The sequence below is a fragment of the Rhopalosiphum maidis genome, chromosome 1 (assembly GCF_003676215.2).
Source record: "Rhopalosiphum maidis isolate BTI-1 chromosome 1, ASM367621v3, whole genome shotgun sequence".
In the NCBI taxonomy this organism is placed as follows: Eukaryota; Metazoa; Arthropoda; class Insecta; order Hemiptera; family Aphididae; genus Rhopalosiphum; species Rhopalosiphum maidis.
The window spans coordinates 21,999,559-22,027,386 of record NC_040877.1 but is presented as its reverse complement, the minus strand read 5'-3'; the positions used below and the strand labels follow the sequence as shown (position 1 = coordinate 22,027,386).

The 27,828-nt window shown below is 26.0% G+C and overlaps 2 protein-coding genes across 7 annotated transcripts; one reads left to right on the top strand and one right to left on the bottom strand.

Moving 5' to 3' along the window:
- Positions 1–730: 730 nt before the first annotated feature.
- On the bottom strand, positions 731–19,005 carry LOC113549652 (protein 4.1 homolog). Of its 5 annotated transcripts, XM_026951058.1 has the most exons (18): positions 18,759–19,005; positions 8,322–8,460; positions 8,011–8,158; positions 7,810–7,930; positions 7,568–7,747; positions 7,145–7,483; positions 6,902–7,074; positions 6,685–6,833; positions 6,442–6,540; positions 4,944–5,032; positions 4,685–4,883; positions 2,799–3,857; positions 2,611–2,724; positions 2,386–2,505; positions 1,992–2,108; positions 1,725–1,883; positions 1,459–1,655; positions 731–1,400 (listed from the first exon to the last, which is right to left on the bottom strand). In XM_026951058.1, exons 2-17 carry the CDS (start codon positions 8,448–8,450, stop codon positions 1,476–1,478), a joined length of 3,375 nt encoding a protein of 1,124 aa, XP_026806859.1. In that variant the 5' UTR covers positions 8,451–8,460; positions 18,759–19,005; the 3' UTR covers positions 731–1,400; positions 1,459–1,475. The 5 variants fall into 5 exon arrangements, with proteins under 5 accessions (XP_026806859.1, XP_026806851.1, XP_026806868.1 ...); XM_026951050.1 differs by having other exon boundaries at positions 731–1,655; XM_026951067.1 differs by having other exon boundaries at positions 731–1,655; positions 6,685–6,827.
- LOC113549682 (flap endonuclease GEN) lies at positions 17,876–27,828 on the top strand. 2 transcript variants are annotated; one of them, XM_026951100.1, is made up of 8 exons: positions 17,876–17,963; positions 22,267–22,456; positions 22,594–22,768; positions 22,977–23,066; positions 24,327–24,595; positions 24,651–24,864; positions 24,939–25,230; positions 27,512–27,828. In XM_026951100.1, the coding sequence occupies exons 2-8, from the start codon at positions 22,299–22,301 to the stop codon at positions 27,745–27,747; spliced, it is 1,434 nt and encodes a 477-aa protein (XP_026806901.1). In that variant the 5' UTR covers positions 17,876–17,963; positions 22,267–22,298; the 3' UTR covers positions 27,748–27,828. The 2 variants fall into 2 exon arrangements, with proteins under 2 accessions (XP_026806901.1, XP_026806893.1); XM_026951092.1 differs by lacking the exon at positions 17,876–17,963 and adding an exon at positions 22,069–22,194.

The following is a 27,828-nucleotide window of genomic DNA, read 5'->3' as shown; positions in this document are numbered from 1 at the left end:
TTATAGATGAATGCAGTTTTATTTATATATAAATATAATGAATATAATAAACAATTGATTCAAAACTCATAAATAATAATAATAATAAAAAATAATTGTAAAAATAAATTAAGAAATGTGAGTTATTTATATTAATTAAAATTCATAAAATGCCAACGTTCCAATAACAACACAACACTTATGAATGCAAATGTATATCAATATATTATAAATGAATTGACGCTTAAATTCACTAAACTATAATAAACTATATTAGAATGCAAAAACGCCTATCCAGTTCACAGTGGTCTTTCATACTTAATTTATAAGACAAAAACAACTATAGAATTATGTATATTTGATAATCAATAAATAAATAATGATAAAAGATTGTCAGAACATTGGAACCAAGTACGTTATATCAATTTTTTCTAGTTAAACTAACAATTTTAAAGGCCACAGAATTAATATTATCTTATAATTTTTAATATTTTTGACATTTGTATACATTAAGTTAGGGTGGTTCAAAAAAAAAATAATAATAATAAATACAATTTACGATTGACAATGTGATATAACAAATCTAAACTAAGAATTTATTAATTATTCTTCTATTATTTAGGTAAGGAATTAAATTAATAACTGGTTTAAAACAATATTGTTGATACAACAAATTTGTTTTAACTTTAAAAATTATTATAAATTATAAAAAATATAAATTAATTGCATATTATTTTGTAAAAAAATATAAATATACACAAAAAAAAAACAATAACTTATAGGTATATACTATATTTGATTATTTGTATAATCAAATTTTAGAACACAAATATTATATCCAATTAAAGGAACTGATATGTTGGAAAATAATTCAAAAACAATTTTACTCATTCACCAGCTTGCACACATTATTTTCCTTAGCCTAGCTAAAAAACAATGATAACTCATTTAATTGAACCACCCCTTTTAAAATATAACATGAACACTTACAAAACTTAGACAATGTTTTTTAAAAACTAAAGCACAAAAAAATTGTAATTTATAATAGAATATAATAATATTAGAGTAACAAAAAACTATAATATTATGCAACATTTAAATGTTAATTGGAATGTTACAATATCTCAGCACGTTTGTGTTACGGAATAACTAACTATTCAATATACACAGTAAACACATTAAAAATATGGATGGAATCTTCAGAAATCATAATAATACAAAATTTAAATATAGTTGTTCGATTACAAAACACGTAATTGATTAATAATAGGCTAAAGAATAAATTATCAAAAAAAAAAACAATGACAGGCCATAACAAAAATGAATAAATAAATAAACAAATTAAATTAAACAATTGAAAAGATAAAAAAAAATGGAATGTCAATTGTAGCAATAGAACTCAAGAGTATAAATTTGGATATCTAATTTGGAAAGAATTTTAATTAAAAATAAACTAAAAAAAGATAAGTTTGTTATTACTTTTTGTTTTTTGTTCATCATGTTTGTTGTTGCTGTTGAATTTCAATTTTTTCTACAGTCATGTCTGGATTCATTTCTGTAGCTTCTTGTATGGCATCAGCCAATGCTTTGTCATGATCAATTGGATCCCCATCACTCTGTATGGTTATTTTTTGTTCAACTCTTGTCTCAACAACACCATCTTTTTCAGTTTTATACTAGATAATAAGAAAAAAAAATTTTTTTAAATATATTAATAAAAATAAGTTCATTTATATTTTGCTTACTGTTACAGTTTCAACAGTTCGTGTTTTGCTAGAAATGGCTTGAGTTGAGACAATCTCTCCTGTGAGCGTGTAAGATTTGTCATTAGCTGTGATGTTTATGTTATGTCTCTCTTCAGCAGAGTTCGAACCAGCCGTCACATGTTCGGCCTTGAACTCATTCTGAAAAAAAAATTAATTAACATAATAATAATTATAACTAAGTACTTTAATAGCTTTTATTTCATTTTTTTTTTTTTTGTTGCTCATATTAAATAAACAGTTCAGTACCTGAAAATTGCTATTATAATATCCTAACCCATTGGACTCATCTAATGGACCTTCAACGTCAATTGGTGTGCCTGAATCATTTGAGCTAAGGCTTGAACTACTTGAAGCTCTACTTAGCTAAACATGCCAAACGTATAACAAATACAAAATGTTAAAAACATGCTAAAATAGTTCAATATTAAAAATAATACAGTTTTATTTCTTATATTTTTTTAAATAATACTATTCATGCTATGTATATAACATATTAAATTGACTGTTAAAAAAAAAATTAAATATTGAAAAAAAAATAATACTTAACACTTTTAATACAAAATGTAAATGCAAAATTACAGTTGCAAATGATAAAAATAAAGATGCAAATGTTTACAAATTTAAATCGATAAATTTTTACCTCAATTTTTGATTCTGGTGCAAGAATTGTTGATGTAGATATGACTTCCTGAGTAACAGTTCGTTGTTCTTGACGAGTACCACTAGTTGTTGTTGTATGTGCTACAGTTTTCTCTTCGACCTAAACACAACAAATAAACTAATTAAACATTTAACACTTCCAGTAACATAACTTCTTAATAGAACAAATAAAAATGTGCTGATAAATAAATCTACTTCACTATACCTGACTGGTTTTAGAATTTTTTTCCAAATCCTGATGAGTAGTTGCTGTACGTGTAGTTACTGCTGTTGCCTTTACATACGGAGGCCTACCAGTAGCTGTGTCCAAACCTTCAGCCTAAGCATAAGCAAAAACAAATCCATGCAAAAGTAAAAAAAAAAATTATAAGCCAAATTTTCACAACTACTAACCTTATTGTGCTGTGTTGATACAGTGACTTCACCAGATGTTAAATCTTCAACTTTTTCTTCAATATTTTGAGTAAGGCCCTCTTTATCCTGAATCATTGTCTGTTTAGTTGTAGTTTTTACAATCAAAGGTGCAGTACTAACTAATGGTTTATCATCTTCATAATTTTTCTTTTCATTTTCAATGAAGTCTGATGATTCTTTTTTTACGTCTACCTCAGTTTTATCTTTTGATCCTCTACCAAAAGAGCCCAATTTGTCCATTGCTTTTTCTAATACCCCTTTACCACTGTCATTTTCTTTTGATTTCTTATTCAAAACACCTAATTTTGAATCAATTTTTCTCTTTTCAGTCTCAATAGTAGTTTCAGAACTGGTTGAGCTAACTTTTTTTTCCAACACAGTCTTAGTAAACGCAACTTCACCAGTGGGTTCTACTTTTGTCTCAAAATTAGTTTTAGGTTCTTTTTTGACAGATTCTTCTTTGTGAACTGCCGATTGTACATAATTAATTCCTGGTGTTTTAATACCATCAGTGGCAGCTTTTTCCATGAATGTTTTCCTCTTTTCTGCTGCAGTTTCCGCAACTTTCTTTGCCTCTCCAGGAGCATAATTAAATGCTAGGCCTTGTGCTCTTTTACCAGGAGATGTTGGAATTTCAGAAATACTTTCTTTTGACTTTTGCATGTTATTTTCATAGGTAAATCCACCAACTGGCTTACGTTTTTTAGTAGCACTATGTTCATCTTCCATATAATTGTATGTTTTAGTAAAACTAGGTGATGTAGAAATAGCAGATACATTCACAGTAGTTTCAGCAATTGAACGATCAGCAAATGTAGTATTTGATGATAAATTTGAAGTAGTACTGTCAACAGTTTTTAGACTTGTTTTTGATTCTTTTTTCGGTTTTTTTAGATCTTTTTTTGTTTTTAATTTAAATTTGTCTAAACCTTTGGGAGATTCCGGTTCCACACTTGTATCAATGCTATTATCAGTTTTCAATTTGTCTTTAGATTTTTTAGATTTTAAGCTAAAACTGCTAAAAATACCTCCAGGACTCTACAATAAAAACAAACCAAACAATATGGAAACTAAGAAAATGCATACAAATATACCTACTACAAATAAGAATAACTTATAAAGTAAAATTATCAAAATACTAAATTATAATATACCATATTCACTCATGTTATATCATAAACTATTTTTTTTAATTGAAGAATAAAAATGCATAATTAAAAAACAAATCATAAAAAATAAAATAATTTCAATCACAAAAATATAAAAAATAAATAATAAAAGTAAAAGTCAGAAACAGATTTTCAATCATAAAATATAATACAAATCGTTACATTATATGTAAAAGATGAATAGCAAGTAAGTATAATTTTCAAAAAATATACCAATTATTATTATATTTAAGAATATTTTAATAAAAGTAGATAAACCAAGTGCATGAACATGAATAATTTGCATCTGAAGAATGGTGTTAGATGATGAAAGTCTGATTATTATAAAAACAATAATTTTTTTTTTTTTAATTGTGTAAATAATCTTTTTACAATATCCCCCAATTTCCAGTTGTTAATAAATTGTAATTTATTTGCTTAATATTATGTCCAAGTATAACAAGTATAAAATAAAATGTAAGAATTTATTGATGTATACAATTACACAATAACAGAATAATGCATGCATTATTTTGGACTGTAGATTTACTAAGAATGATTTAAATAATATACATTTCTAATCAAATTTAAAATATCTTAATTCAATCAAAATCATTTCTATATAAAAATCTGTTCCTTAATAACAAATAATCAAAACTAAAAATATTATAAGTTCAAAATTAAAATTAAAATCTATGTATAAAAGTCCATGCTCACCTTTAATTTTGACTTTTCACTATCTTTAGTAGAATCGGCTTTTGAAGTATCTAATGAATTGATGCCTGAAATATCTGCACTTGTGTTTGTATCATTTGGAGATAAGGCTTCACGTTCTTTAGTTATAAAACTTGTAGTTTTTATGGAAGGAGAAGTATCACGATTTTCTTTTTCGTCATCTTCTTCAGCACCAATACCACTAAATTCAAAATTTCATATTTAATTTTCTAGCTATTAAATTGAGAATATGCATGCTTACTTTGAAACTTTAGGCACATCTTTGTCTTTTTTTCTCCTCATAAAATTAAACGATCCTGTTGGTAACACAGCAATTCCTCCAATTGGTTTCTAAAAGTAAGTAGTAATATAATTGTTTAAAATACAATAAAAATGATAACACATACAAACACATATATAAAATATACATTCCACAATTTGATTACTGTATATTTATTTAGTATTTAACAATATGATGATAAATAAAATCAAATTAAAAAATATGCATAAATACAACAATCAATTTATTAAGTTGTTACATTAATAACAAAAGCTAAATATGATTATTATTATTATTGTCTGTTGTACAAATAATATTTTAAATTATTATAAAATACAGTAACAAGTAATTAATGTATTGTTTAAAATATATTGATAAGTTCCAAAAACAATAAATACCATCTGTATAAAGTATAAGCCACAATATTATAAACAAAAAATTAATTCAGAATAAATAAAAACATAAAATATATATTGAGTTACCTATTTATTTACAAATGAGATTGCATAAAACAGTTTATTATAAATTTATTAAAGGATAATAATTGTAATGATTAATAGTACAATTAATCATTTTATTAAAATAATGTATTATTTATATTTGATTTGATCAATAATAAATATAATCATAATTTATTTATTATGTTTATTGTAAAAGTATCGAAACACTTTATTAAATATGCTACCTACTGCTTATATTTAATTCAATTTGAGTATACCGTTTCAACATTTTGTGGTGGTCAGAGGCTATAGACTACAATCAAAGAGTGTTATTATCAGTCTCAAAACAGTTGAAGTTGAATGATAATTTAAAATGTACACATTCTTATTAAAAAAGTATGCAGTACAATAGTATTGGCCCATACCACGCTAGTACTCTGGTACTATGCTACAAATGCGATGTGAGAACCAAAAGGTGGAGCCTGACTGCCATCAACAAAATGCTAACACTGAGAGGTTTACTCTTAAAATGAACAGAATAATCTATGAATATAGAATATAGAATAATCTATGACCACTTCAAACAAAATTCAAAAGCAAGAAATCTCAAACCATGATTAAAGTAATATTTAATAAAAATTATAGAAATACAATGTATTATTAATTATTAATTCAATATTTTAGTAAATTATTAAACTACACTAAAATTTGTTTTTTGTTTTATTTATGTATATTTAGATAAAGAAAACTAATATACATTTTAAATAGACAAAAGAAAAATAGAACTTAATAACATGTTCATAAAATTATAAACACTTTTGTAAACATGCGATTTAAAATAATTTAATTTTCTAATATGTGCGAAATTATTGAAAAGTTGACCTTGGAATAAACAAATTCTAACGAGAATAAAATATATTTTAATCAACACAATTTAAAAAGGTGTGTGGTGTGATAAATATTCACAAGGTCAACTTTGCATTAAATAATAAATAATATTACGAGTGCAAATATTTCTGAAAAGTCATCAAACTATATACCTTAGACTTATGAATGTCTGAGCTGCTTCTTTCAGCGTCGTAATTGCCTTCCTCTGTTACAGAGCTGTCATGAGAACTTATGCTCACTTTTTCTTTTAACTATTATTAGTGCCCAATAACAGAAGTTAATTATAAAATAATATAATAAGAATTTAAAATTTTCCAAATGAAGTATTTAATTATTGAAACTTATATAATATTTTATTTTTATAATACCTTTTAAAATTAACAAATAACTAATACCTTTTTTTTATCAATTTTGTTAGTCATTCCACTTTTTCCAATGTTGTTTTCTACATCAGAAACACGATCAGGAGGATGAGACATTGTGTGTCTTTTAGACTCTGGTTCCATTCCAAAATCTTCTCCCAAATGTCTGGTTCCTCCTAAAGCTTCAGGTTAGAATATTTAATTCATTAAAATATACTATATAAGCAACAACATAAATACAATTTCTTACTATCCATGCTTCTAGAAGTTAATGTTCTTCCACTTAAGCTCCTTTGGAATTTTGGTGCAGGTCTATCAATTGCTGCTTTTTTAGACTCATAATGAGTACGACCAGAATAACGGAACCTTGAACCCAAACGAGGAAACAATCCAAGTTTTTGTGTTGGTTCAGGGGTCATCAGCCTAATACATATTGTATAAAAACCAAATTATTTTTGAGTTTGTTATAAATTAAAATTATAAAAGTACAGACCTAAAGAAAGTATGATGTTCAACACAAGTTTTCCATAATTTTTTAGCAAGTCTATGGTTGGGCAATTTAAAACCAACTGTAGCCTCTTGCTGTTCAAATTCACCTGGACGAATTTTAATGTAATAATGGTTTCGCTTGTAAGAAATTTTCAATATTTTAGGCCATGCAAAACGATTAATCCGTAAACGATCTCTATGAACGAGCAAACCAGAAGAACATACTCCCAACATTATATCTACACCTTCAGAATCTTTAGCTGGGTGTAAGTCCACACCATACATGGCCAATTTTTTAGCATTGTTCAAATAATTTAACTCTGCTTCTGCTGGTGTTTGACCTCTAATTTATAACATTTAATAATAGTATCATAATTTTTTTTTAAATGAATTAATCTTAAATAATTAAATAAATAATTAATCTTACTTGTGCGTTCTATGAAGTTCCATAACTTTTTCTTCAAGTTCTTGAGATTGATTTGGAGCAAACTTAAACTCTTTTAAGTAATTTGTGTTATTTTTGTGTTCATCAATGTCATAATCTCCCAATTCAGACTGAACCAAATATGAACCCAAAAGTGCATGAGTGACAAAAGAACAAGGCAACCTAGTAAAGAATTAATTTTTAAATATCTATCATTAAATGTTAATTTTAACTAATATACATACTTTCCATTAAGAATATCATTTCTAATTTGTAAACATAATTGATAACGGGTGATATCTTCTTGAAGTTGATTTGGATCAGGAGGATAAAATTTCATTTCAAAATTAAACAACCATGGTTCACCTAAATGTAAACAATAAAAATTAGAATAATATGCTTTATTTAAGTTATTAAAATTCAATTGAATTAAAGATTTTACAAACTTTTTAAAAACTTTCCAATGCGTTTATCCATTTCAAGCCAATTATGAGGATCACGTCTATCCTCGTAAGATAGACCAAAATAATCCCGTTCTAATAAATTTAATCGATCACATATTTGATCCAATAACTCTTGACCTTTAGCTTTTCTCTATAATATAAAAATATACAAATAAATAATTATAAATATAATTTAACATAAAATATAAATATTTTTTTAACAAAAATCAAATAGTACAAAAATGTATTAATATATTAAATATATTGTAAATAAAATATAATACTCTAGGTTCATTAACTATAAAAATATTTACATCAATTTGAATATCTAAATATGATCCATCTAATAAAAGGACACGAGCTAGAGCAGTCTTTCCTTTACGAATTGATTTCTTCTTTGGTGAAACATTGCCATCAGACGACTCATTCTCTATTGCCGTCATTGTATTATATCTATTAACAAATTTAACAAAATTATGCTTTTATAATTAAAATATTAAAGAAATGTGTAGGGTACAGAAATTAATAAGTATTACAAAAATGGTGAGGATAATAAGCCTTCAACGACATGAATTTTTAACTAACCCGTATTACAATTCGTCAAAACAATAAATAATTTGAAAAATGAATCAACTAGGTAAGACTAGGTAAAATATATTTCGTCATTACTAAACCGAAATTTTAAAATAACCATATTCTACAAGATACAATGTTAATTAAATAAATATTTGTATTTTTTTCTAACACATATTGTAAGTAATATTGTCTAAAATAGTTTAAAAAAATACCAAGAAACTCCAAAGCGCGTTTACAACTCGTCGGTATCATTCGGTATTTCAGTTAATAGGTAATATGTTGCCAACATCCGACATTATTATACTGTATTATCAGACGCGTACCAAACATGCATGACACGGCAGTTGTGAACGCACCATAAAAAAATTTTTATTAGCGATAGGACTCTAGTTAGCCAAGCCTTATTCATAGTCGTTTTCAGGATGCGATAATTTATGTTGGCTTTCAAACATATAATAGAATAAATACCAAGTTAAATTTAAAAAAGCAAATCATATTATTTATAGCCCAAACTTTTAAATTCTGCTGAGGAATCAATATACTTGATATGATTTTTTTTTTTTAACATAAATTACATTAATAAAATATATATTAAAAATAACATCGATAGTATTAATTTTAATAACAGTTTAATTTATGAAATATTCGTAGAAAATTAATTAGGTATAATGTTAATTGTTTAATCATTGAATATCTTTTTTAATTATTTTAAATGTCAATTTACAAAATAAAAGTTAAAATTTACTTTTATAATTTAATTATAGGCTATGTTAATATACAATACATAAATGTAAAATAAATTGACATTTTGACAATTGATTTAATAATAACTCATTAAAAATTAAATTCAAAGAATAACTGAATATACATACAAATTTATATTTTATGTTTGAAAAGAAAATTATATGTCTACTGATTAGTTTTATTTAAAGTAAGTATTAGACATTAGTCATAAAAATATACAAAATCATTAGATCATGTATGTCGTACAATCAAACAAGAGTCACGAAGCTTCGTAAGACTCAATTTCACCCTCGTTCCATAAATTGATCCATAGCATGTTATATTTCAGTTAATTTTAAATGAAACATGAATATTTTTACATAATAACAACATAAAACGAAGGCTATCTTTCTTTGTGATCAAAAAAAAAAATGAAATTAATGAAAATATGTACCTATTATAAACTAAATATATTAAAATGTTCAACCTACAAAAAAATATTAGTCATTCATAAAGTGTTTGTACACACGCACACAAGTATAGCTTATAACAACACATTGGATAATCAGTTATAGGTATAAGATAAAACAACAATATTATTATAATAATACAATAGATTTAATAATACTTTTCAATATATAATATAAAAATATAGGACAATGAAAGGTAATTCAACGAATATTATACTTCAAAAATAAAAACTAGGGAAATTTCGGGAATAGCTTATTGTCATCTAGAGTTTATAACTGAAGCATTAATTAAATATATATATTATACAGTATATTTAACGAAGACAAATGAGAAAGTAAAAAAAAAATATTAAAATCTAGATGTTTAATTCTATGTACATACGTAGTTTAATATAAATTACAATATAAAATGCTATCAAATAAAATTCAAATATCATTCTAAAATATTATAATACATTTGTCTGAATATTATGAAATAAATAAACATTTTTTAAATAATAATTTTCTTGAAGACCGTTTCTTTATTGTCAAGCATAATGACTTTAACTCTCCGTAAATACTACAAAGTCAATGCTAAAGTACCCCGAGGAAATGATTTACCATCTATCCACTATAAGGTATACACAACTGATCTCTCTAGATCAAGTCATACAAATCTAGCAATTTATAATGACGACACAGTCATTCAAGCATTAAACAAAGACCCAAAATTAACTGATCAACACGATATTCAATACCATTGTGTAAACAAATAGAAAATTAAGATAAACAAAAATAAATCAATTCAGGTAATTTACTCTCAACAACATACTCATACAAATTAAAAATGTAACCAAATAATATAGATACATAAAGAAAACAGTCTCACTCATAGTGTAACACTCGCATACACACCTTCTTCGCACATTATTATTATCCTCATTAATGAACCTTAAAAACAAAAAATTAATATATAGGACAATAATATAACTTCTCTTGTCATATAGTATTCAAATTTTCAGGGATCAAGCCTGAACCTCGAACATAAGATCAATCCAAGCCTTGCAATCCATGTATTAGACAAATCACTGGAGTCTCATAGTACATAACCAACAATTCTCTACATAACGATCTACAAAACCTAACAGTTGATGAAAAAGCAATCTGTCATTACAAAAAATGTTATTCCAAAACCCACTACTAATCTCTCGTATGTCATCAATCGCTTTTCCCAGTAACCCGCCGAGAAGAAATAAAAGTAAATAGACAAAAGACGCTCAAGGACTTTATTTTTTCGGTAATATATTTAATATTTGTACATTATTTTTAAATTGTTTAGTGAAGATAATTATTGAGTTCAATACAAAAAAAAGTAAGACTACAAAATTCTAACAGATATAAAAATATGAAATATTTATTTATTAATAGTTTTTATACGTAGTATAACAGTATAGGTTATATTGTATTATACTCATATACTATATAACACGTCATAATAATAAAATAATATTGAAATTATATAACCTATAGTGCTCTAAGACTGACTACCTGTACAAATTATAATGATAACATACCAGTACCTTTTGAAGAGGGAAGACTCCCTCCCTCTATTTGCGAAAGTTATGGCATACCCCTCATGATTAAAATATATGCCGTACATTCGAAATGAAAAGACAAGCGGCAGGAATATTGAATATTTTTTCTAAAGCTCTACACCCCAACAACTTAAAATACATAACCTTTATTATAAAATCTAAGTTGACTAATCAATTGTAATTGGTATGTAAGCAATGTAATTTAATATCAAGGGAAACATAATATTATGTAATTTAATTATACCAATGACCATAGTTGTCATGGCACTACCTAAAAACAAAAAAAAAATTATAAATAATTATTTTATTGTTTACTTAAATTTCCCTAAAATATTCGTTAAAGCAGCCTACTAAGAACCACCGCCACCCAGTCTATAAATATGTTGGTTGTATGAAATACTTTTATAAATAACATAGAGCATGTCACTAGTAAACTAATAAATAATCGTATTATATAATTTCCATAAATAAGATTTTCTAGTGTTGAATTGAATTAAAATATTTAGCAGTCTTATAAAATAATGTTTACAATTTATTTAAATATTTAGATTCTTTATGTCATATAATCATTATTCATTAGCCAACACATTTCACTTCAAAATAAATTATATTATATCAAACTAACTAGCATGACACTTTAAGAATTGAAAAGGTGGCAAGCCGCTTATAACATTTGAAGTCACGGTTTATATACAAATGTCACAATTTAAAAAAAATAGCTTATATATAGATTAAGGTACGTGATATTAAGCAGTTGTCACTATTCATTCAACGTTGACCTATTAATAAATGACAAAATAGCCAGTTAAATACCACATATATATTTTATTTACGGAGATACATGTTTAACATTAATAAAAACCAAGCACATACAACAACATTGTGTTATTGTATATAACACACATATTATATCACGATATAAATATAATCAAATTGAATTTATTGTCATGAATAAACGCCATACAATAAGGTACTACAATTTAAAACCATTTTAATTCTATAGTCATATTTTAATATTGATTTATGATTAAACGTGTGGCAAAACTCGGAAATAAGAATAAATTATTTTCCGCAATTAAACAATTATATAATATTATCTAAGATCAATAAATACAAATACTTTGTAGTTGAATTAAAAATTATAATATTTCAATTTTTTTAATTGAACACCTCATCGTATCATTTTTGATAAATAATTACTAAAATTACTAAATCTCTAATAAATATAAAATATACGTAAATATTATAAATACTATAGAATCTAGATGTATGCCTATATAGTATGCTGCTTAAATACTTATACAATTTCGCTACCTATTGTGTTTTTAGTTTTTACCTTTTACTAATAGTTTGTTCGATATACACTGAGAACAAATGAAAGAGAACTATCATAAAGGAAAGGAGTGGCTCTCACGCACGTGTATAAAGTCAATAACCGCTTCAATATTTCATGTATTCTTTGTGCACACTGCTAGGTTGACACGAAACTAAATAATTTCTAAGGGGTAAATTTTAACCCTCTGAATATTATTATTCTATATAATCGATAATATATAATTTTGTTTAAACTTATAGTTATTGTTATTTGTTACACAGATATTAATGTATTACTTTAATATACTCGAGAATATTACAATAAAATGTAGTATAATAAATTACTGATAAGTTAGAATTTACTAACGGAAGTTTTAAATTAATTATTTATAAAAGATACACATTATGTAATATAATAAAATATTTAGGAAGCTAAAAGATACATATAATTAAAGTTGTAGGTACCTATTTGTTGAATATGAATGAACTTGCAAACGATGTATAATTTAAAATACAATGGAAAAAATAAACTGTATCTATATACTTTATAAATGGAAGCTGATTAAGATATAATTCAAAGTAATATAAGCATTCCGTTTCGCTCTGAAAGATTTATTTTTAAAAGCAATGACACTAATAAATGTGGTTTTAGACATCTAAAAAGACGACGACGATTCTGCAAGACTTCATCAGCATCATTATTTATTCCTTTAAATAGTGCGTGACAATTCGCAGCTATTATCTGAAGGGTGTGGCAAATTGGTGACAAATTTTAGGTCGTGATCGCACTAAAAAATGTATGATAAAAAAAACAATTTATGTCTCCGAAGCTACTAAAATATTTCTCAACAGCCAAAATATCTTATGAAAACATAACATGATTAGTTAAAATATCAAATATTTGTTTGATATTACTTTTGAGTAGTTAATATTTAATCACTTACAATGAGCAGCGTCATAGTAGAAATTGTTATTATTTTAGTAAAAATGGATAACCCATAGCCAATAAGCTAAATTAACAAATTAATAATAACAACAATTAAAGCATAAAGTAATGGGCGTTCTAAGCAGATATCCAAATACCCAATAGATAAATTAAACCAGCGTACCATTTATACTTAGCCTGTGGGCATTTTAAATGGAAAGGCAAGTGAAATCTGTGATCTAGGTGTTAAGCCATTTTATAGCACGAAAGCAGCTATAATATGAAGACGAAGAAAAAAAATACTGAAAACTTGTTTTAACGCGTGCTAAAATGGACTACTAATTTGCAGCTGGTCTGTGTTGTTCAGGATCAAGCGAGGTCAACAGTTCCCGAGATGCGTGAATGCATGATGTCATACTTCTTATACAGACAGATTGTACGGTTTCCGGGAGATGGCAGAAGACATAGGACAGTCAAAGACAATGATATAAACAATTCCGTGGGTAGAAATTATGAAAACTGTTCAAACAATTGGATTATCTTGAAAGATTTTTATTTAAAAATAATTATACTGAACGTGTTCTGGAATAAAATATAATAGAACAATTTTATGATAATTATTAATTAATGATATTCAAATAAATAATAAAGATTTTAAGCTAACGAAATAAAAAATATTAAAAATTAACTTTTTACATATAAATGATAAATAGGGAAATTAAAACTAATATTTAACATCATTTTCATACACGTTACATACTTAAATAACATTTATAAAATTAGACACATTTAAACCGTTAAATCATAATATAATAAAAGGTTAGTAAGGCAAGTCATATTATCTATAAATTAATTTTTAATTCACATTATACGTTTATTTTTAAAATTTAAGTCAATAAATGCATGAACGTTCAAGGATATATTTAAATATGTTATATAAGATTTCTAAAATATATCTTATTAAAAATTTGCCATAATAATAGGCGGTATTAGATAATTTATTACTCTGGGCTAATTTTAAATTTGCTGATTTTTATTAGATATGGTCATTGGATCTATCAATAAAATAATCGCCTTTAATGAAAATGTCACGAACTCTACATAAGTAATAAATATATAGTAATAAATGGTAGGCACCTATTGAGACACCTACTTACAATTATAACCAAAACAAGATATTTGAATGAACAATCAAGGCTCTATAATAAATTCTTGATAACTGTTCTTAAATGTAGGTCAATTTAGAACCCACGGAATTTTAACTTACTTGGACACTCAATTTATAACAAAGCAATAGTTGTTTGATTGTGAACAGAAAATAGGAAATAAGTATATTATAATTTATAACTATTATTTTTCAATTTGTAGTTTTAATAGATATTTAATTTACTCGGATATTAGTAAAAATAATAACGATGAACATATAATAATCAATTAATTATCATACTAATATAATTGATGGATATCGTACATACTTGGAAAAATAAATTACAATCAAAGAAAATAAGATATCTAAATTAATTCAAATTTTTTAAACAGGCACTAATTAGTCAATGAGCAGAATTATACAGCAAAACAACTAAGACTACGGCCAGCCGCTTCATAATTTATACTTAAACTTTTAACACTTAACACTTTTTTTAAATAAACTAATATTGTTATATTAACTATTTATTTATTGATATTTTTTTTAGAAATATTCTACTCTAGATTTTGAAATTGAATAAAATAAAAACCAAAAATATTTTAACAAATTAAATAATTAAATTATGTTTTAAGAATTAAAATTGAAAGGCTTTAAATAAATTTCTTATTGATATAATAAAAACTGTTACAAATTTGGTAGGACAATAAACAAGAAACTAGTTTATGTATTTATACAGTATAGTTTTAAAAAATGATTATTTATTCAGAAACAAATGCAATGTTCAAAATGTATTGAAAATAAAATTTTACTTCATAATTAAATCAAATTAGTAAATAGATACTAAGGAATGTGTAAAATTACCTTTAAAAAGACTAATATTTGCTACACTGTGTGCTTTTTTTATAGAAACCATTTTTTTTTAAATTACTTTTACATTAATCATATAATGTGGGGTAGGAAGTGGTTAAAGCTATTTAAAAAAATTACTAAATTTGATCAAAAGTGACCTATATAGATATGTTTCCTAACAATTTGCTATATTATTCTTTAAATCTCTATATATATTTTAATAGATTTTTACTAACTTATTTTTGTAAAAATATTATTTGTTTCACAAAATTCTTTCATAAGTGGTTTGTGGAACAGAAATTCATTGGAATTAATATTTAGCAAGAAAACATTAATTTTTTTAATATAAAAAATTACAAAAATACTTATTAGTTATTTTTGAACATATATAAACAAATAATTAAAATTTGGGCACATTTTGATAATAAGTAACGTAAAAGACCTATTTTTAAATAAGTGATTAAAAGTGACTCAATTTTAAAAACCGGTGATAATTAGTAAAAAAAAAACAACATATATCCAGCCCTGTAATTAAATTATTGATTTTTTGCAACTAACTTAGGTTTACACTTTAATTAAATAATTATACTATATTTTAAATAGTAGTTACACGAAAATAGTCTGACGATAATTTAAAGCAAAATGTTAAGAAACATCTAAGAATGTACCTTTTAAGATTAAGACCATACTGGATAACTCTTCCTAATATAGGTATTTATTGACTTTAAACTTTAACAGATTTAAAAAGTTTATTTAAAGTTATTGTAATACTGTAACATTACAGTTAAATCTCAAGTGAAATCAATTACTTGTAAATAAAAATATTTAATTAACATTCATATTATCTTATGGTGAATACCAACACATACATATTGATTCATATACAAATTAAATATATCATTATACTTATTTCATAACTTATATCGGGTTGTATGTAAAATTAATTAATGGATCAATAAAACTTATATAACTTAATTGATCAACTTTAGTTCAATAAATCATGTTTAAGGAATAAATAGTTCACTACTAATTCATTAAATATTTAGATTGTTCAGGTAACCCGGAATTACTATGTTTATTCCTATTTTAATTGTTTAACAACATTAAAAGATATCTATTATCTACCCTAGTGATTAGTCTACAATCCCATTACTTGCAGATTACAAGGTAGTAGCAGTTTCCGCATATATGACACTATTTATCAAAAATAACAATGCAATATTTTTATCAGAGCATATAATATTAAACAGACATTATACATTTAAATTTAAAAAAATAAATTGTGTTGAACTCATCATCTTAAACATAATTATTATATTAGAGAAATTTATATATTTTTTAAATTATCCATTGACAATTATTAGGACATTTTAGACACACAATAAATATTAAACAAAAAATATTGCTGATTAGTAGTTAATATGGCAACTTGCAGTAAATACTATACATTACAAACAATGTAAAGAATACAGAAAATACAATTCATTTTGTAACGGTAAACAATACACCTTACATTGATATTTTACTTGTATGATTCAAATTACTAATTTTGTTTTACTGAAAACCTAAACTGACTGATAATACTTTACTGAAAAGTCTTGAAGATATTTAAGTGAATATGTGGTAATACATATTATTGATTTTTTTTTTTTTTTGGTCGAAGACATTATATTGTTTCATTTTTAATATCTTTTGAATTACTATAAAATTGATTCACTAAAGCAATATAAATATTAAGCACAAATAAAATAAGTGTGGTTTTTTTAAATTAAAAAAAAATAAAATTTGATGGTTGAATTAGTCAATGAAAAAAAATTTATTTATAATTTATTTTGATTTTAAAAAAGATTTAGACTAATTAACATAGTTTAGTTTAATATTATCTATAAATTTTTCCAATCAATAAGACAATTTATATAATATAAATAAAAGCTGCTAGGTAGCTCCAGAAACTTGGTTGGGGGGGATTAAATCATAATATTCATAATAATATCATGCCATAATATATTTTATATTATAGTTTATTTATACTTAATAATAAGATAATAGACACATACCCCCAAAACAACACACTTGTACGTGTATAATAGTTAAAGGTGTAATTTATTTATTTTTTGTAATGTTGTTTTTAACATTATACTATTATAGGTACTATTTTTAAGAAATATGGGCGTGTGGTGGGGCTGTGGCCTCTAGGGTCCCTTTCAGGAATCATCCCAGCAATAGAATAAAGTGATAACTGATACTATAATAAAATAAATATTTAAAACTTTTGACCACGTGTAAGAAATTATCTGGATATTATTATAGGTGCAACTTAAACATACAGTAGTTTGTAAGATGAACAAATTAATTTTTAATTTGATTATAGTACTTAGGTTTGTATTTTCTATTTTTGGAGGGAAGAATAATTAATCAACCAAAGTGCCACTTACAAAAGCTTAATTATTCATAAATAAATCTTAACATACAAAACAACATAATGTAAAGTTATATTAATTTAAAGCAAAAACCCAAGGATACATTTTCTTAAGACCTTAGATGTCTATAAGTCCCATTTTTGTAAATAAATGTTATTGACAATAAAATAAAATCACTAAATAAATAAAAATTAATGATGCAAATAGTATGTACTATCTAACCATACTCCAAATTTCAAAAAAAAAATTTAAAGCAAGACCTGTAATTTCTCTTACATAAGGATTTTCTGTAATTTCTTTTATTTTACACATTTATTAATTTGTTAAGTTTTATGGTGGATTAAATGAAGTATTCATTAATTTAATTTTTTTATTTTACTTTTTTCGATTATATTATGTAGATTGAAATTTTATGGTACGCAAAAATTTTCCAAATTCCCAATGGGATCCCATGTTAAAAATGTGAAAAAGAACATTTATATGGAAAGAGTAATATTATAGGTATATTTTCACACTAATATAAGATCTGTAACGACGATTAAAGCGATGAATAAGGAGAAATCGCGAGCCCGCCAAATCCCATGGCCTACTTACGACACGTTGGCGGGTCTGGGCACGCGGGAAACAAATTGTCGCAGGCAAACAACGACGTGTGAGACAACTATCGTGTTTCGCCGGTCATCGTATTAATATTATGCCTATGTCTCGTTTTACACAGCAGCTAGACGACCGGCTTTTCGGTTGAGCACTCACCAGTTTTGAGCGAAAATCCTCAGCGACGCGAACAACCACTGCCGTTCGTGTACAATGGCGATTTAACTGTTGCGAAATAATAACAATAATATTATTGTTTGTTGTTGACGAATGATCGGCAAAAAAAAGGCGGACACTACTGGCGGACGGGCGAACAACACGCGATTCACAACGGTGAACAAGTAATAACAACTAGTCAACTACTGAAACGTAAACAACTCTAACACAAGCACAACAGTTTCTCGAAAACAAACGGGTGACACCGACACGGTATCTGTGCACAGGCGTGTCGCTGTGGGCCGAGGGAATTTTTCACCGCAGTGAGGCCAACGCGATGGCAACAACGACAACAATATCTCGGTGCATGAGTTTCACCTGTTGTTTTATTATTCGCCATCGCCAAGGACGAGGCTCTGGTCGGTGGTCGCGTTCAGCCGTCTAGCGAAAATCATTTAATACTTGTCATATTCGACGTATTCCGTGGCACAACTTTTTTTGTAATCAAATATTTCAATAATTCTTGATAATATCTCTTAAATTTATAAGAAATACTAGTTTGGTGCTCAAATGTTCAATTTCAATCCATAATATTGATAATATATTATATTATATCGCGGACTAAGATTAAACAATTCCCAATGTAATTTTAAAAACTGATTTATTGCTTATCGATATTTAATTTACCATCAATAAAATTTAACTAATAAAAAATTATTCCATTGGTATTAGAATATTTGGTCCATATTTTGAGTAAGCTAACAAGCAAATAAAATTAAAATAATCAATTGATAATAAATAATCATTATCCTTTATCCTCTCTCCAATTCAATTTTTTTTAAATTATTTGATTTTAGACATCTTATTAAATATTAAAACCAAGTCAGTAATAAAGATAGTACTTCCGAGGTTTTTATACATTTAATAGACTGCTCTGTCTATCTAATTCAAATTAGTTTGATAAATAATTTATATCTCAATTTCTACAATAAATGAAAAAAATAATAGATTAATTTTCTTTTTAAACGTATGTTGTAGAAATTTAGAATCAGTAATACATAAAGTAAAACATAGATATTTAAGTATATAAATATTATGGTATCGTAAAAAAATAACTCATACGAGATTTGCAAAATTAAAAAAAAATGGGAGCAAGTGGGGATAATAATTAATATTTAATTATTATAATAATTATCTTATATATTAGTTATTAAAAATATAAAATATGCTTCTTGGAGCTAAGGAATTATTTAAATATTTTGAAAAAACGTACGTGCGTGGAACTATACATCAAATACACAAACAAAACACTAAAGTTCATCGTTCTACGTTTTTAGCGACATTTCGTCAGGAAACATGATATGTCCATCAACCAAACTTGATAATAATGAAAAAAATATACTTCAATTTAAAGAAACAATTATGAAATAAGAATATTATAGATTTTATTTTTTACATATTAATAATTATTATTATTGACATTGTAATATTTGTAATACAAATTTATTATGACTTAAAAACTAACTGTTAACCACATATAGAAATACATTGAAATGTTAGTAATAATTTTATATTAATATTATATATATATATATATATATATATCTAAGAGTAATCGAGTACCAATGGTACAAAAATAGCCAGAATTTCGAACGGCAACGAATTACGTTTTGCCACGACGCGCGACGAGTCATCATCAATGCTCAGTTTGAGTGACTTTGAGGCTTGGGTGAGCTGCTCCTGGCTGGTGGTGGGCTGGTTGGTATTGTTGTCTTACCAATTGCTCCCTAGCCTTTATCTTCTCCTTCAGATTTTTGAACTTCTTACGGATCCACACCTGCTGTGCCTCCATCCTCACCTAACACCTTAACCGCTGATGAGTGGTGAGCAGGGAGCCCCTAACGCCCCAGGTAGGCACCGATGTCGGCTCTCCTGGCATCGCGAGGCTAACTTACTCGTCGTCTTTGCCGCTAATTGATATGGCGTTGAACTACTAAACTACGCGCGCGTTCATTGCGTAATTTTTTCCGTGTGTACTACCTAACCGATCGACACCCGTTCACATACAGTTAGGTAACGGTTTATAAAAATTATAAGATAGTTGCGTTTATTTCCATCCAGGTATCTAACCAGATATGGCTTGACAAAATAGCATATTGAAAGCAATTTTAATTACGATGCTTTAATTTAACGTTACCTAATACTTTCTTAGTAAGTACTAAGTGATAATAATATATTAAATATATTCAATAATGATTTCGTTTTGATTAGCTGCGAAGGTATGTATGATACATGACATAGGAACGGCTGCAGTCGCACGTCGAAGATAGGCCCTCGAGCGACGCCCATCTCGCGGTGGACAGCGTCTTGTCGGTCAAAGGTGATGAGGACTCGTATAACGATGGCGGCGGCGACCTTTAGTTCACGGGATGAGTTTTTAAAGTTGGGAATACGGACGTCGGCGTCACCGGACCCGGCACGTTGTGGCGCAGACCACTGACTTTTTTTTTCGTCCTGCGGCAATCCCGCCAGATGAGTCTCACCACCGATCGCCGCCGGTTCCGTAACACGTGCGACACTATTCGCTCGTCCCGTGTTTTGAACGCCGCAGTCTGTCGTCGGAATCCTCATCCATCACTATATCGTAGCACACGACATCCCGTATCAGCTCCATAGATGTAAACCGACGCTACAGCCTCCGTAATGGACGACCCGTCGCGAGCCCGGATAAACGCACACGCGACACTTATCGTTTGCTCGTAGGACCGATCGCGATTCGTGAGAATGATGCAAAGGTGACCTGCAGGCTGCATTGGCCTGCTACAACCATAGACTTGCAATATTTTGCACCAAATACACCAACTTGAAGAATCCCCTCCTCGTTTATTGTGTCGTCCTGTGCTATGTTTTTTTTTACTTTTTCTAAAATTGTGGGCTACTTTAGAAACTTTTTTCCTTATACTTATATATGTAATATGTTTTGTAATTTCTTAATAAGCTACTTAGGCTACTTTTTTTGACAAATTTTGTTTTGGCCTACAACATATAGTCCGTAGTTTAAAATTAAACCACCATGCGCGCTAGTAATAGTTAAATCGTGGTTACTTCTTGAAAAATTACTGGTATATTATAAAAACAAACCATTTAATTTTAAATTTATGATAAGGATAACTGTTTTTCTATTGATATCTTCTTACAAAAAACCACGATTAAAGGTATCTTTAACAATGCAAAAAACAAAATAATTAAATAAATTATAAATTTAATTATATTAAATAGATTTCTGTTTTAGTAATTTGTATATTTTTTTGATTATTTTAAGATTTTAAATAGCGATTTTCTATTTGTATTGTTGTTAAATATTATTTACATTTAATAGTATACAATAAATGTATTGCTGTATTAATTTGGTTAAATTAGATACCCCTTTGTTATATAGGTACATTTAATTTATTGATTTTAAAAATTTATATTAATAATGGTATAAAAAATTCGCATGTCTATTTTTTAGTTCATCAATAATTGTATGCTGTTTTTTATAAAATGGGTGTAAAAAATCTTTGGTCACTGTTAACACCAGTGGCAGAAAAAATGCCTCTTTGGGAGTTACACGGCAAGGTAATTGCGATTGACTTAAGTGGTTGGGTGTGTGACAGTGAAAACTTCAATCAAAATATGAGCCAAAAAAACATGTATTTAAGGTGAACCAAATAATATTACTTTTTATGTATATAATAGTACCTATTTGAAGTTAGTGCATCTGTAATATCTTTTATTAGTTTTATTTATATTTATCTATTATAAGTATAACTAATCATTTTTTTAAATTTTTTTTTAGGAATTTATTTTTTCGTACTTGTAATTTATTGTTAATTGGCGTCATACCAATATTTGTTTTGGATGGAGAAGCACCACTTCTAAAATATGGTGCAATAGAAAAACGTATTAATGGAAATAAAGCACCAACAAAGACTCATATTGTTCGTAAACGACTAAATTCATTTCAAAAACAAGTAAGTATAGATTTAATGCTTAAATGTAAAGAAAAAAATGGTTAAGTACTTAGTAGATACAAGAACTAGTGGTATTTTAATTTATAATTGGAAACAGAATAATGTTTAAATACTTTTATGATTGGTAGAACCAACACTAGTTAAAGTAATAGAATTTCTTAGAATAAGAATTTGTAAAAATTGTATTTAATATATTTATTATTTTCAGTGTGAATTTTTATTGAATATCATGGGAGTAACTTGTGTTTATAGTCCTGGAGAAGCAGAACAGTTATGCGCTATACTTAATAAAAACGGGGTTAGTATTATATTATTGTTAATAAATTACTAATTTTTAGCTTTTAAAGATATTATAACTTTAATAATTGTACATTTATATGTATTACTCAAATAATAAAATTGATGTTTTATTATCTATATATTATATTGGTTACAGTATAATAATTCTACTAATATATTCCAACCATGGGCGTCGCGAGGGGTGCACTTGCACCCCTCCTGGCTTTACAAAAAATTAAATTAAATTAAAATAATTGAATGGTATTGAAACTATTTTATTTTGCATAATTATCTACATTATATTATATTATATTACGTATTTAACTATTATAATTATTATTACGTATATAAGCATTATTTAGAAATTAGCGTATACCTACTTGCACGATGCACCCCCCTGATAAAATTCCAGGCGACGCCTATGATTCCAACATTAATATTCCACATCAGTAGACCAGTAGACTAGTGGCATACCTTCAGGTGAGAGGGAGATTTGAGTGTTCAACCTTTCTTCCTGCCAAATGATTGTTTCACTTTATTAAAAATCTAAATAGTATTTATATTGTGATAAAATGAAATCAAAGACAAAAAAAGGACTTCTATATTTACATATGACATATTCTGTGTTTATTATTGTCACAGTTGTTAAATAGTATGTACCATCAACGTGGCCGTTATGTCTCACACCTGTCACTTTAGTAATTATAGATCCACCTTCAATAAATAATAGAGTAATAAATAGTAAAAATAGCTTTATACATAATGCTATAATTTTTTAAATGTGTTGAATTCCTTATAATATTTTAATCATAAATAAATTAACTACAAACTAGATTCTTAAAAATTACTGTAACATTTTTTAAAGTTCCCAATAATTTTAATTTAGTTCTTAACTACCAATAACTTAATAACTATGTTTTTATCAAATAAAAGTAACTATATAGTTTAAATAACCTGTATTATTAAGTTTTCATTGTTTATTTGTTAATTATGTTGATTTTTCCTTTCTCTTTATTTGTCATCTTATAATATTAAATTAATACAATCTCATTGAAAAAATTTACATTTTACATAACTGTATATATTTTTTTTATAACCATCAACTTTCATGTATTGTACATTTCTGCATATGCCACTGGTTTTTATTATTTATATTTATCTATATTCTTATTGTTTATTCTTTCTTCTTTGTTATACTTTTTGTAAGCTATGTTTTTCAATCAAAAAATAGTAATAAAATAAAAAATATATCAACTTAAAAATAATAATTTAATTTCAGGTTGTGAGTGGAATTGTGACTCAAGATAGTGATTGTTTTTTGTATGGTGCTCGTGTTGTATATAGAAATTTTAATGCATCTGGAAATGGGTCTGTTGATGTTTATCGCATGGAATCAATTGAAAACAATTTAAATATTGGACGTAACAAAATGATTGCTTTATCATTGCTATGTGGTTGTGATTATGATGAAAAAGGTGTTACGGGTATTGGAAAAGATACTGCAATTAAGTTTCTTCAATCACTAGATGATGATTCTGTCCTTGACCGGTAATTTTAAATTGTATTACTTATTTTCATATTTATATATTATTGATTTTTCAAGTTTGAGACATTGGAGAAGTGATACAGTTTTAAATTCTGCTACCATGGATATTAAATCACAAACTAATGAAATAAAGCTAGAGTTGAAAATAAGAAATAAAGCTATAGAAAATAAAAGTTTTCCATCTGAAGAAATTATTGAAGAATTCTTAAAAGTACCAAATTATCCAAAAGTGTCTGCAAAATGGATTTTACCAGATATTAATGCTTTTATTGTAGGTATAAATTATGAAAAAATAAATTATATATATTAAATTTAATTTAAATATCTATGTTTAATATGTAACAGAATTTTGCATCAGCCAAACTGTGCTGGGAAAAAGAGTACGCAATAGAAAAATTTTTACCATTACTTTTTAGGTGGCATTTAATGTATGATGATAAGTTCCAAGCAAATGTTTTAATGACAGAAATTATTAAAAAGCGTGTTAATAAAGGAATAAAATGTTATGAAGTAAAATGGAATAACTATAAAATAACATCTATTGAACCTCAAACAGCTGTTCAAAGAAGGTATCCAAATGAAGTCTCAATCTATGAAGACATGCATACCACGTCCTCTAAAAAAATGAAGAAAAAAAGTAATTTATATTTATATTTTGTATTTATTGGTTATTGCAACTAGCTATACAATTTTTTGGTTAACTTAATTCTGTTATTTTAACTATGTAACTACCACAGATTAACACTTTGTAATATGTAAGTGCATTTTGTAATCTTTATACAAAGTATTATAATAATAAGATAAAATAGGTCTGCTTAACATAATTAATTTAATATTTAAAGCACATATGACAATTAACCAATTTTCTATAATGTATATAATAGGTTAGGTAGTTTTTTTTTTTTATACAGAATTTTACATTAGATTACTAAACCATGGTTTTGTTTAGTTAAATTTTAATTTATGATCCATATACTCATATTTTTTTATACAGTGATATAGAGGTAAGAAAAAAATATTTATTATTTTAGTGTAGGACCCCTTCACTTTTTTCATTGTGATAAGAACTAAACTAAATAAATATGATACTTAGCGAAAAAAATGCATAAAGCTAAATTGTAGAACGTAAAAGTTTCAATAAAAAATGTAAGTATAGTATTTATACTATATTTAAAATATATTTAGTCGACCATTCTATCAATGAAATAACTGGAAGCAAATTACCGTCCAATATTCAAGTATTAAAAATTATATTTTTCAATCTGCATTTTACACATTGTATAACTTAATGTAAGAGATAGTGCAAAGTTTGTAATTAAAGAGGTATTCATATTTTGGGAGAAAGCACAAATACTAACTAAAACGGAATAAATTTGTATTAATAAAGTAGACTTGTAAACAATGAATGGAGAGAATTACAAAGACATGCTGGTTATTCTGCATACGAGTATATCTGCATTAATGATACATTATTAAATAGGAATATTCAAAAATTTATAAAAGCATTAAGAATAGGAATATTCAAAAATCTATAAAAGCTTTAAGTTTCGATACAACTGCAGTAAATACTGGTTGATTAAATGGTAAATCTTTATTATTGGAACGACTTTTGGAAAAAATGTATTTTATTTATTTCGCTATGAACTTAAATTAGCCAAAAATAGAAGAGAAAGGGCTATATGTAAAATTTCAATATTTTTGTTCTTTGTATATATTGAAGCAGGGATTTATGCAACATTAGCTTTGACCACACCTTATAATTATCTTAATTTTACTATAAAAACTTTATAACTATAATACATTTGATGAAAGTGTATGAAGAATTGCATTTAATAAATTTAAAAATCATTTATGGTATTTAAGTCCTGAATCGGTTGCTTTAGTTTTTTTTTATATCAATATATCAGACGAAACATAAAAGAATAAATAGTTAATGATAATTTGTTTGATATATATTGAAGGATTAACTGTGTAAATTTCATTAAAACATGTTTTGATTTAGTTTTAATTACCAAATCAAAATATTTTTTTTTTTTGATATATACGAGTATAATGGCAAATTGCTGTTTTTTTATTATAATATTTATAATATTTAATAAATCTGACTCCAACAATGAAATGAAGGATCCAATGAACATTTTACATATAAACATTTTGTTAGGAAATAGTTTTATATAATTTTTATTCGAACATTTTTTTTTATAACTCTATTTTTCCAACAAATACGTTTGAATAACTAAAAATTATCAATTTGGTCAAAAAAATCAAAAATGTTGTTCTTTATTTTTCATTGAAAACAATAGACTTACAATAAATACTATACTTACATTTTTTATTGAAACTTTTACGTTCTACAATTTAAGATCTATGCATTTTTTTGCTAAGTATCATATTTATTTAGTTAGGTCAAAAAAATAACAAAATTACCCTTGTTGTTGTCGTTTTTTCAACTCCCCAGGGGCACGGGAAGGGAGTGAGTAGTCACGGCCAAAATTAACCAAAATAATTATTTTCTTATCATAATGAAAAAAATGAGGGGGTCCTACATGAACAATTTCAAAGTTATAAGGACCACTCTAGTGGTTATGATCCATTAATCTGAAGGATTTATAGAATTTTTTTCTATTTCAGTAAATTCTAAATTATTTATGTGATAAGTACTTGATATTTTTTCATAAGAAAAAAATAATTTTATCTGAGATATACTTAAAAATTAAAATGTTTTACTAAGTTTTTTATTTTTATCCAATTTTATTTTATTGTATCAAACAAACTGTTTAATTAATTACTAACTAACATTAAAAAATAACATACAATTTCATGTTAAAATTATTTTAACTTTACTAATATTCTATTTGATGCTTTATTATGATATATTTTACTGATAAAATATAATTTTTAATTTGCATTATTTTCAGTTACAATCCATGACAGTAATTTATTAGAAGTAACAAATAAATTGTATTCAATGAACATTTCTAAAAAACACAGAAAGTCTAAAAAAATTAACGAAGAAAAGAATAGTGTCAAAGGTCCCTTGGATCAATTTATAATGAAGGAAAAGATTAAAGACGATAGTTTGACATTGTCTGACTTTGAGTGTGATTCTGTTGACTTGGATATGTCTGATATTATAAATGGAATTATAACTTAAATTTTATATTTATATCTTAAAAATTGTTTATGAATCGTAAATGTTTTGTTTTATTAAAATTGCTATTAAAATGCTATTAAA

Coding starts and splice junctions, on each gene's coding strand:
- LOC113549652 (XM_026951050.1), bottom strand. CDS start 8,450: ATGACGGCAATAGAGAATGAGTCGTCTGATGGCAATGTTTCACCAAAG. Junction 1,884..1,991: donor ATTATAATAGCAATTTTCAG/GTACTGAACTGT, acceptor TTTTTTTTTCAG/AATGAGTTCAAGGCCGAACA. Junction 1,656..1,724: donor GAACTGTTGAAACTGTAACA/GTAAGCAAAATA, acceptor CTTATTATCTAG/TATAAAACTGAAAAAGATGG.
- LOC113549682 (XM_026951100.1), top strand. CDS start 22,299: ATGGGTGTAAAAAATCTTTGGTCACTGTTAACACCAGTGGCAGAAAAA. Junction 24,596..24,650: donor GATGATTCTGTCCTTGACCG/GTAATTTTAAAT, acceptor TGATTTTTCAAG/TTTGAGACATTGGAGAAGTG. Junction 24,865..24,938: donor CAGATATTAATGCTTTTATT/GTAGGTATAAAT, acceptor AATATGTAACAG/AATTTTGCATCAGCCAAACT.